This window comes from Xenopus laevis, chromosome 1S (assembly GCF_017654675.1).
Source record: "Xenopus laevis strain J_2021 chromosome 1S, Xenopus_laevis_v10.1, whole genome shotgun sequence".
NCBI classification, from domain to species: domain Eukaryota; kingdom Metazoa; phylum Chordata; class Amphibia; order Anura; family Pipidae; genus Xenopus; species Xenopus laevis.
In genome coordinates, this window is record NC_054372.1 from 158,747,100 (window position 1) to 158,759,413 (window position 12,314).

At 39.7% G+C, this 12,314-nt stretch overlaps 1 protein-coding gene across 4 annotated transcripts in view; it reads right to left on the minus strand.

The window, feature by feature from the left end:
• Positions 1–5,784: 5,784 nt before the first annotated feature.
• Positions 5,785–12,314, minus strand: part of tnfaip8.S (TNF alpha induced protein 8 S homeolog) — a 58,709-nt gene continuing 52,179 nt past the window's right edge. For all 4 annotated transcript variants that reach the window (XM_018236901.2, NM_001092068.1, XM_018236895.2 and 1 more), the window contains 1 exon segment: positions 5,785–6,813. In XM_018236901.2, coding sequence (XP_018092390.1) covers positions 6,245–6,748 — 504 coding nt within the window. In that variant the 5' untranslated portion in view covers positions 6,749–6,813 and the 3' untranslated portion in view covers positions 5,785–6,244.

Here is a 12,314-nt window from a genome sequence, read left to right on the forward strand (position 1 = left end):
ATTATAGAGATGCTGAACCTTTGAGTCAATAAATTCAGTATGTACTGTATACATTTAGTAAGGCATTTCTATAAATATTCATGTTTAGAGTTAGGTTCTCTTTGAAGTGCTAGTGCTAGTGTGTACAGCCTTTATTGTCTAGTTACTTAAGGCCCCACAGCAACCTAGAGCCCAGTGAGAATTGAAAAGCCCAAGAGCTGCAGGGAGACTTGGTAGGGAGTTGTCTTCTCAACAGGAAATAATGAAGAGCTCCAACAGCAACTTTGAAGCAAGATATAAGGATTGCCAAAAATTATTTTTAATTCCCTTTATAACAAAAATTATGTAGTTCAACGTCTCAATTTCCTGCTAATACTAGACTGTAAGCTCTATGGGGCAGGGCCCTCCATCCTTTTGTCTCCTTGACAATAAGCACTTAATATGTATTGTAATTATATTTTATATTTGTGTATTGTATTTTATACTTATTTGTACTTATTGTAATGACCCCATGTTCTACCAATTTATTGTTTTTAGGGATGCAACCGATTCCAGAATTCGGTTCAGGATTCGGCCAGGATTCTGCCTTTTTCAGCAGGATTCGGATTCGGCCGAATCCTTCTGCCTGGCCGAACCGAATCCTAATTTGCATATGCAAATTAGGGGCAAGGAGGAAAATCGTATGACTTTTGTCACAAAACAAGGAAGTAAAAAATGTTTTCGGCCGAAACGTTCGTGAAGGATTCGGAGGTTCGGCCAAATCCAAAATAGTGGATTTGGTGCATCCCTAATTGTTGTGCTGTACAGTGCTTTGCCTTCAAGGAGCGCTATGCAAATAAAAATATACACACAAACATACATACAATACCATTATTCAGTAATTGCCCTTGAACGGAAATCTTAGCGCTATCTAGTATATCAGTAGTAAGTTATCTCACACTTCTATAAACAGGTAAAATATAACCATATTGTGTGTTTGGGTATCACATGAATTATGTGCAACTGATCATCAAGGGTATGACTAATAAATTGGCATGACTGCATCTGTTGGCTTTCACAGAAGACTCGCTCTTTGACTTCTCTCATTGGTAGACTCCTATGATCATATTTGGATATTATTTGGAGTGGGCGGATACATCGTTTTTACAACTACCCTACTGAAGCTTAGAAGTAAACAAGACATAACTGAAAATCCAAAGCCAGGAGAGTCAAAAGATTGAAGAGATAAATATTTTCTCAAACAATAGCTATTTCTGAAAGAAAACAATTCCATACAAATAGGAAGATATAGCAAAAAAAAAAAAACATTTCCTATAAGGTATGACATCCTTTCTATCAATGTATACTCACAGTCCAGTCACCTTGGGGCAGGAAACTATGGCTTTGGATTTCTTCCTCCCACAAGAATACAGAGTAATTGAATAAAATGCATCACAGCAGAACAGAAGGGAAAACAATAATAATAATAAAGCAAAAGTAGCTACAGGCCCTGTGTTTAAGTGTCATCAGATTAAATATACATATATACCTGTATATGTTTTGGCTAAGCATATAAGTAATACATTGCAGTAAAAAAATATTGCAATTAATGAATGATTGTCACCAGGCTCCAGTATTTGCAATTATTGAACTGCAATGATTGTTAGCTTATAAGGTATATGTGTTGGGCAGAAGACAACCAAAAGGGAACCTACACAGAATCAGTATCTAGTGTTATCAGACCATTACATTCCTGTCCTTGCACCAGTTTTGACTGTATATATTCATTATTTATCTACAGAGCATACTGCCCATCCTAGTTTATTCCAAAACTCTGCACCCAGTTAATGGGATGAACTTACCAAAATACAATCAAAAATACAGGAAAAGTTTGGGAACCCCTCTTAATTTTATTGAATTAACAGAAAATATGCAATATGCATCATAACAAAATTAGACAGGTGTATAAATGTGGGCACCCCAACAGAGATATTACATCAATATTTAGTTGAGCCTCCTTTTGCAAATGTAACAGCCTCTAGAAGCCTCCTATAGCCTTTAATGAGTGTCTGGATTCTGGATGGTGGTATTTTTGACCATTCGTCCATACAAAATCTTTGATGGCTGCCAAGCATGGACAGTCTGCTTCAAATCATCCCATAGATATTCAATGATAATCAATCGGGGGACTGTGACGGCTATTCCAGAATATTGTACTTCTCCCTCTGCATAAATGACTTTGTAGATTTCAAAGTGTGTTTAGGATCATTGTCTTGTTGGAATATCCAACCCCTGCGTAACTTCAACTTTGTGACTGATGCTTGAACATTATCCTGAAGAATTTGTTGATATTGGGTTGAATTCATCTGACCCTCGACTTTAACAAGGGCCCCAGCCCCTGAACTAGCCACACAGCCCCACAACATGATGGAACCTCCACCAAATTTGACAGTAGGTAGCAGGTGTTTTTCTTGGAATGTGGTGTTCTTCTTCTGCCATGCAAATTGCTTTTTGTTATGACCAAATAACTACATTGTTGTCTCATCAGTCCAAAGCACTTTGTTCCAAAATGACTGTGGCTTGTCTAAATGAGCTTTTGCATACAACAATCGACTCTGTTTGTGGCGTGAGTGCAGAAAGGGCTTCTTTCTCATCACCGTGCCATACAGATTTTATTTATGCAATTTGCACTGAATTGTAGAACGATGTACAGATACACCATCTGCAGCAAGATGTTTTTGCAGGTCTTTGGAGGGGATCTTTAGGTTGTCTGTAACCATTCTCACAATCCTCCGCATTTTCCGCTCCTGTATTTTTCTTGGCCTACTAGACCTGGGTTTTACAGCAACTTTGCCTGTGGCCTTCCATTTCCTGATTACATTCCTTACAGTTGAAACTGACGGTTTAAACCTCTGAGATAGCTTTTTGTAGCCTTCCCCTAAACCATGATACTGAACAATCTTTGTTTTCAGATCTTCTGAGAGTTGCTTTGAGGATCCCATGCTGTCACTCTTCAGAGGAGAGTCAAACAGAAGCACAGCTTGCAATTGGCCACCTTAAATGCCTTTTCTCACGATTGGAAACACCTGCCTATGAAGTTCAAGGCTTAATGAGCTAATTCAACCAATTTGGTGTTGCCAGTAATCAGTATTGAGCAGTTACATGCATTCAAATTAGGAAAATTACAAGGGTACCCACATTTTTGCACAGCCAGTTTTCCACATTTGATTTAATTTCATACAACTGAATACTGCTTGACTAAAAATCTTTGTTCAGAAAACACCCCAGTACATCCCAAGACATACCATGTTATCTTTTTTGTTGAAAGTGGAGTAAATTATTATGCAGGCTGAGAGGGGACTTTTTCATATGACTGGGGGGTCATACATGGGGGGTCCTACATGGGGGGGTCCAGGTGCACCTGCCCCAGACCTTCAGCTTTAATGAGTTTTCCAAGAAATTTAGACTTTGTAGCTACCGGGCTGGTACAAAAACTGGACCATCAATATGAACTGATTCAGTAGAAATATTGTATATGCAACAGTGTATTTATCCATATATCTATGGCACAAAACCCCTAAAGCTTTTGCTTGATGTAATGTTTTTCTACTAATATAAATATACACTGTAATGGGCAAAACCTTTTTAAGTCTAAAGTAGGCCATACAAGTAACAATCTTTGTTCAATTTGACTATGTATGTGCAGAGTCAAACCAAGTTGAGAGTGGATCATACTGTAGGTCTATGCAGAACCATCAGCATCAATGGGCCAATGCAGTTCTCTCACAACAAGATCTTTTATACTTTTAGTGAATATACATTGACAGGATCCATACACAGGCCAATAAGGTGCCTATTCAGTCTATATATTTCCCAGTTTTAGTTTTTTAGCCACAACAACACCAACTTTTTTGACTTGCCTCCTGTGCAGCTGTCTTGGCGTGTTCTATTTTTTTTATGTCATAGCCAGGGTGCTGCCTCCAACAACAAATCATCCTCACTTTTAAACTTCCCACAAATGATCAACCATTTTCCCAGTTGCAAGAAATAATATCTTTATATGAGAGGGAACAAAATGTCCAAATCATGTGTTTTGTAAAATGAAGAATGCAGTGACAATGGAGTGGAAAGGAAGCAGTTAAGGAGAGAATCAGATTTTCAGTAACAGCAGTAGCAAATTCTGGGGAATGTGTCGTTTCAATATTTTCGGATCACATGGGGCTGCTATATTGCTCTGTGGGGTAAACAAAACTCTCTGTTCAGCCAGACATAAGGAAAGTGTTTGTATAAGAGTCAATAGAGTCTCTCAGAAGTAAAATAAACCCATATATCATAAATACATGGAGGTTGCTATGGGTCAGCATTTCAGCACAGCCTCTACACAGATTCATTTTGGATTTGCTTAGATTCCTACATCTGCTCATAAGAGAATAGTTACTGGATTTATTAGGCCAATTTGTAGCCATGGAAATTGAATGAAGCTGAAAAGAGAACTAGAGATCAGCAATAAGAATTAAACCTGAGAATTACTGAGGCATATCTCTTACCGTTACAGGCAGGAGGAATAAAAATATCAAGAAGACATAACTGCATGACATATAAAGAGATGATGTTGATGATTAAATCCCAGTAAGAGGCAACTCTAACTGTATGGTATGCATTTGCTTAGTCTTGGGGGAGAACTACAGAATTGCTGCCTTTTGTTTTGAATATAAATTATAAAGAATATCCAGGATATTTTGTTATACCTGTCTCAAAGTTTTTTCATTTGCAGAATTGGATTTTTTTTTTTACATTTGTTTGATAAGCATTCATTTCATAATGAGGCCCACTGTTTTCATATAGTGGCAGTGGGATATACATATGTGTGTTAGGGTATTTTACAGCAACCCTGTGCACCAACTTCAGCAGTCCTTTCTTACATATTACTTTCTCCTTCTCATCAGTGTATCTGATCAGGCTCCCCCCTCTTGTGCAACTTATATAGCCATGGACAGTATGTGCCTTAAAGGAGAAAGAAAGCTACCAAAGCAGTTTATTGCCAATAGACTAGCCACAATAGTGCAAGTTAGAACACTATATTTATTCTGCAGAATATTTTACCATACTTGGTAAACAGCTCTAGAAGCTCTGTTTGTTTAGGATAGCAGCTGCCATATTAGCTTTGTGTGACATCACTTCCTGCCTGAGTCTTTCCCTTCTCACTCAGAGCTCAGATTACATCAGGGAAGGGAGGGGGGAGGAGAGAGGCATAAACTGAGCATGCTCAAGCCCTAGCCCTGGAGGTTTATACTGAAAACAGGAAGCCTGATACAGAAGCCCATGTGTACACAATAGAAGGAAAGAAATGCTGTGTTTTGTTTGACAGAGGACTCAGAGCAGCATTCCTTTGAGGGTTTACTGGTGTATTTATATAGACCTTTCTGATAAAGCTTACTAAATTTTAGCCTTTCCTTCTCCTTTAAGTATGGCACTTGCACTAATACACCAACAACCTCCACAACTTTGCTTCCATGCGTTTCCCATAGACATCAAGCAACAAATGGAGAGCTGACACAATGGTAAAAGAAAAGAAGGGATCACATAATCGTCTCATTAGTTGCACAGGGCTGTGGTATATACTAGTAGGATATGGGCAATGGTACAGTTGTATTCAGAATAATAGCAGTGTGTTTACAAAAGTCAAATTACTTTCACTAGAAATAGTGAAGCGATCGGTTTTCTGCTACTTGCAAACAGTATTGCTGTAAAACAAAGCCTACATGCCTTGAACAGCACTTACCAATTTTCTATTTTTTTATAGATATTGTCCAGAGAACAAAAAGCTTTTAGAAGAAGCAAAGAAAGCTGCCTTTTATTCATTTCCATATTAGGATTGTATAAATGCAAAAGGTATCAGAATGCACATTTTATATACATAAAGGGAACAGGATCCAATCAAGGTACCTTTTATAAGACCATAAATAAACTCATTCATTTAGAATCTCAGGGAAATGTTCCATTTCCGTGCATTGCCTTGGGAATCAAGTTCTAAAAGTTTGCTTTGTTTCATGTATAAGCCACTGGATACACAACATTAACTGGATGAATCTGCGTTATTCTAACTGGAAACCGATACACCACTTCTGTAAAGGCCTGAAAAGAGCAACCTACACAGGGTCAGTCCAGTACACGTTTTCCGTATCAGCAAACAAAATCCTCTTTTCTGATCGGCCCCTCGGCCCTTCGTAACTCCCAGTCGCTGCTGGTTCAGTAACACCGTTGCCTCTGAACGTTAGTAAAATGTTTAAATATTGTCTTCATCCAGCATTTTGTTGACTCCGTTACAGAGTCTCTGAAGGTGTTTTTTGTAAGGTCCAAAGGGATTGTACAGAGCAGCTAAAAATTCACAATTTGAAAAGTGGTCAAACACGTTATTAACACGTCCGTGAGACTTTGCCGTGAGATGGCGCTGTATGACCTGGTGAAGCAGCTCCCTGCACTCGTTTAACAATTTGGAAAGCACGTTTCGGTCAAAGGTATATTCCACCTGATAGAAGCTGACCACAGTCATGGCCAGCTGATGGACCTTTCTCTTAAACTTCTCCATAAGACCAATCTCTTCCTCGTTAAACTGGTTGTTTCGGTACAAGACTGCCAGCTTGATGACTGTTTTGATGAGGTTCTTTGTGATTTTCTCGGCATCCTTCTTGTTCTGGGTGTACTCCCTAGTCACTTGGTAGAGTTCATCTAGAACTTCGCCACTTGTATCATCAATCAGGGACGTTGCTATGTATTTAGATGAAGCCATCTTGCCAAGAATCTTCTTCTGGGCTTGTACAGCCAGGTTTTTGGAATTGAAGATATCGGTTGCCACTGTAAGGAAAAAAACACATATCAATCAATGCCAATAAGCAGTATATACAAAGCCAATTTATTTCCCTTTCAGCAAAGTCAAAAGTTGATTTATGAGTAAACTTGGGTCCACTGGCAGAAGGTTGTCAGAGGATACTGGGAGATGTCTTTCACAATAAACCTTAGTAACACTCATTGTCAGACACATCTATAAAAGAGTTTGTTTATCCAAATTATATCACAATTTAGCCAACTGCTAAGTGGGTGACAATGCACAGGATGGGAATAAATGATTCATTTAGCAGATGTTGGCATAAGCGAGGTACAATACACAGGAGTATGATGCACAGGCACTCCCTGATGACTTAGCTAGTGCTTGAGGGAATCACCAGCCCCTTTAAATTAACTAACCAAATGCTGCCCTCCCCCCCAAATGTTGTGTAATCACTTTTTGACCATGTATGACATGGGGTTATCCCCGTGTGGAACTGCATTCATCTGGTGGTTCTGCTTGAGGGTAACTTGGTCACTTTACGAACAACACAATAGTATAGAGATTTTATGCCAATAAGAGTGAATGGTCTGGATTTCACTGGTACATTGATAGACCTGCAGAAACCTAATCAGGAATGCAGCTATTGGCTTGCTTAAGAAATGGTTGAGTGTTGGCCTGAAATATTGCGATCAAACACTGCATGAAAACATGGCCTTGAAGGAATACAAATCTGTTGGTCCTGCATGACCTTCATGGTGCCCTAGCAGAGAACATGGGAAATGCTGTACCCATGACTGAGACAGGTGGTGACAGATGGGAACCTCTTAGAAAGGCTGAAGCAAGATTTCTATGTAGCACCCACCTGTCACTGCCTGTGTCTGTTTCCCATGCTTTGCTATGGGAAGTGGTGACTACCACTGTTTTCTTCTACAGCACAAAGGTGGTCAAAAGACCTTGAAGAAACAGTGTGTGGCTAGAAATACTGGCACTTAAAATGCCAGTAATTAGTTGCCAGTGTAATAGGTCATGTTTACAGATACCAACTTGAGGGAAACCCTTTCAGGAACTTGCCTGAAATTAAACATTCCATTGCTCTGTGTACAGTACCTGCCATTGGAGGGTTGCTAGTCTTCTTTATTAGGCTCATCATCACTGGCTTGTGTGACAATAACTCACACGAGTTTCTGAGTTTTTGAAACAATTGAATTTCTGAGACACTGATATTATATATTATATTAACGTGATAATGATAATGATTATTATGATGAGCTCACAAAGAGAAGAATAGGAGCTTATTACAGTGGGGTGCCCTGTTTCAATATCTTCTAATTAGTTGCACTTTCATCTAAAATCCATATACAGGCATAGGATCTAATATCCAGCTAAAATCCAACCTAAAATAAACACAACATTAAATAAACTCTATATTATTATTTCCCACCAATATGATTCATGCAGCTAAGCTAGGATCAAGTCCAAAGAACTGTTTGGAAATCATTACTTGATTCAAATTGAATCTATGGGAGATGGCCTGTAATTCTGAGCTTTCTAGATCATGGGTTTCCAGATAAAGGGTCCCCATACCATTAATACGGTATGGGGATTTATGTAGGGTTGCTACAGTACCTGTCCGGTTTTCACCTGATGTCCCACCCCTGACATCATCTGTTCCCTGCTTGACGTTTTCCACCGCAAAAGGTGTCAACTCTATATTTATGCCAAAAACATGTCCCTACACTTTTTTTTTATTGATCCCCAAGCTATTTGTTTTACTTGCAGTTACAAAATCATTATAAAGCAGGTATGGCTTTCCTTTTTGGTACCAACGTTGCTGCATTAATTGATTATAAAAAATGAGTAAGGGAAGGCTACAAAGGAAGGACAAGGTGCAAGAGTGATGTTGCAATGCAGGCAGTTTACAAGCAGCTCTATGATGAAACACTCTGGAGGAATGAGCTGGACAATAAACTGGAGTGGGAAGTGAGGAGAACAGGAGCGACTATTACTGGCATAAATGGGTATGGAGAGCACTGAGCATCTATTTGCAATGTATTTAAGCTATAGATGAGATGAAGAGAGTCTGCTGTAAGTGCTGAGTGTATGATTTAGAGTATTGGATGTAGGAAAAGAGTCGCACAACACCAGTATTTTCACAGGTGGGGAGCCTGCCCCTTTTATTGCCACCTCATGTGCATCAACATTTCATGGGGGGCGAAAATACTGGTGTTTACTGGCGACTCTTTTCCTACATCCAATACATGTGATTGATGTGTGCTGACGGTCTAGAGGGATCTGCAACACCAAGCAGGAAACATAGGCGAGGCAAGGAGGTGTGTCAATCCACAATATTAAACCTGTATGATTTCAAGGCCATCTCTATGCAGAAGTCAGCAGGGAAGCACCCGACCTTCTGTTATTGTGACCATTACAACCAGCCAGGCTCACTTGTAAGGCTCACTTACTGCCCCCATACATGGAAGTTGCTGCTCCTACCAAATGTCAAAACACAGCATTCCAGTTGTTCTAGATATAGCTGTGCAGAGAATGTAAACAATTATCTGAAAGAAACCCATGATGACACATGCAGCCCTAATGTAACTTCATTAGTGAGCTCTCAAATGGGTGAGGCCTGGGTGCTGACTATGATAAGTATGTGAGGCCTGGGTGAAAAGACATTCCATCACTGTTCCACAAGCTTCTACTTTTCCTGCCAGAGTATGAGACAACTGCCCGCAAATATGCAGAGACCCAGCAGGCTAAGCTTCAGTAATCTGCTGCTGAACTACAACTTCCAGCATACCTAAATAGCTAAGGAGAGCAAATATAATAAGTATACACTCTACATGCCAATTCCATGGACTTCCATTGTGGAAGTGCCAGAAGCCACAACACAAGCCAAGAGTCCCACTCAGACCTGCAGGAGGGCTGCACAATGACAGTGTTGTCCTCATTTATAAACAAGTATTTACATCAGTGCTGCAATATTACAGTTTGGGATTACAGTTAGCGATGAACACTAGACCCATATGTTAAGGCAGTGATCCCCCACCGGTGGTTCATGAGTGACATGTTGCTCTCCAACCCATGGGATGTTGCTCCCAGTGGCCTCAAAGCAGGGGCCTTTTTTGAATTCCTTGGAGCCAAGTTTTAGTTGCATAAAATGCAGGTGTATTGCTAAACAGAACCTCTTGTAGGCTGTCAGTCCATATAGTGGCTACCAAATCCAATCACAGCACTTACCAAGCATCCCCGGAACGATTTTGTGTTGCTCCCCAACTCTTTACATTTGGCTCAAGGGTAAAATAGGTTGGAGACCCCTGGGTTGGGGAATCCCTGTCTAAGAATTCCATTACATTTTGAATAAAAATCCCAGTTTCCCAGTGCTTTCACTGCACTACAATATCTGTCCAAGGTACTTTTATCTACTCCTGCTGCATCCACATGTTCCCTGACTGGCCTGCCATTGACCTGTGAAAAAGTGGGAGTAATATAAATAAATATACTTAATTTTTTCAATTTTACATTAATGCAAGCAAGACGGGTACATTACAATTTAACATCAGCTGCAGTCTGTCTTCATTTGTTCTGACAAAGGCAATATTACTGTCCAGTAATTCCCAACAATATATTTTTCATTTATATTACATAGCACATTTGAATTCAATATAATACTTGCAGTTGTTCCAACATACAAAATTATTTTCTGCTGAAAAATAAATGACATTTTTAGTGGAGTGACACCCAGAACAGCAATGACATTTCACGTTGGTACCTTTAAGGATGTGTATTCCCATATATACCAGCCTGCTTCTTAAAATGCAACATAAACCGAACCTTCAACATTAAGTAAGCATTCACATTTAAAAACACCAAGGAGCTTCATATTGTGCAATGCTTTGCAATGTTTTGCATTTAAATGTGCACCATATGCTACTCCCTAATTATATTCTACTACAGCATCGGCTTCTGGCTTTCAGCACTTTGTATCTGCAAATAAGAACTACAGCAAGGGCAGAAAGACAGTATCACCAGTAAAGCTTATTTGCACAGACACAACTCCTACCACTTAAGCTGGCCATAGACGCAAAGATCTGAATTGAGGATTTGTACGAATTTCGGACCACGTGTGGAGAGTCCCGGCATTTTTGTCCGTCGGAGATCGCTCGTTTGGTTGATTGGACAGGTTAAAAGATTTCTGTCGGCTGCGGGTAATAAATCTGCATGTATTGCAGATCGTATGATTTTCAGTGGGAGACTGTCACCAGCTTTTGTCAGACATAACTATCGTATGATTGCTGTCAGGGACAGAACATCGGCTCATCTGTTCTTTTGTACTTTATTTGATCTGAATGGTTAGTGACAGGTCGGGGGATGGGGAAGTCCGATCGTACGATGATTCGTACGATTGGATCTTTGCGTCTATGGCCATCTTAACTCCCAAACCATGGCTCCAGTTTGTACCTTCTTGTTTCAGAACCCCAAAAATTCAGACTAAAGACAATTCATACCCTATTTGTATGGGTAAGCTTATCTTTGGATGCCCCCCTTAAAGGGCTATAAAATAGGAGGTCAGGACTCACAGTGTGAAGTATTCCTTATGTGGATATATGCATTTATACATGAGTGACAGCTGCAATAACACTTGCCTCACCTCAGGAATGCAACAGATCCGTGCAGTCTATATATGTCGGCTAGTGATGCTTCTCTGTTGGTGACAATGGACAATGATTCTGTGGAGGCTAGCACTAAGGAAACGTTAACTTGGAAGCACAAATATTTGCTGCTATCTACACTGAATTGTCCCTGGATTCTGGTGAATCCCAAAATAAGGAAGCAGGCACTACAACATTTCCTGGTTATTCAACTTCCCAAATTACTATAAGCTGCAACTGGCACCCACATCTTATAACTCTCTCTAGGGGTCAGATGCTTCTGCCACTGCATTGCCACAGTGTCAGTCAGTTGTGAGGCCCATCACCACTGAGGGTCAGGGAAGTAATGATTCCAATGCCATTATTTCAACTTTTAGATCCCCAAAATATTTAAAACTGTCTACAACAAATGAGATATATGATAGATAGATAGATATATAGATAGATAGATAGATAGATAAATAAATAGATAGATAGATAGATAGATAGATAGATAGATAGATAGATAAGGAAATAAATAGATAGATAGATAGATAGATAGATAGATAGATAGATAGATAGCCAAATGAGCGTATCTCTCCCCGATGTACCCACATTGAAGTGGACCCAACGATCTGATCATGATGGACCCAATAAGGGTGGTCGGATCACGGGACCGCATAGATGCAGCTGTGATCTGACGGGATTTGTTAACATGCCCGATCGAGATATCGATCAGTTGTTACTTCAACACTCTCTCTGATTAACAATGAAAGCCCTTAAACAGAAGAAGTTTCCGAAGTAACCCGAATGAGCACAGTTAATGAAATACATGTGTAGATGTACCATCAGTGAATTCAAGCAGTGATCCCTCACAACAAACTGCACCCACTACT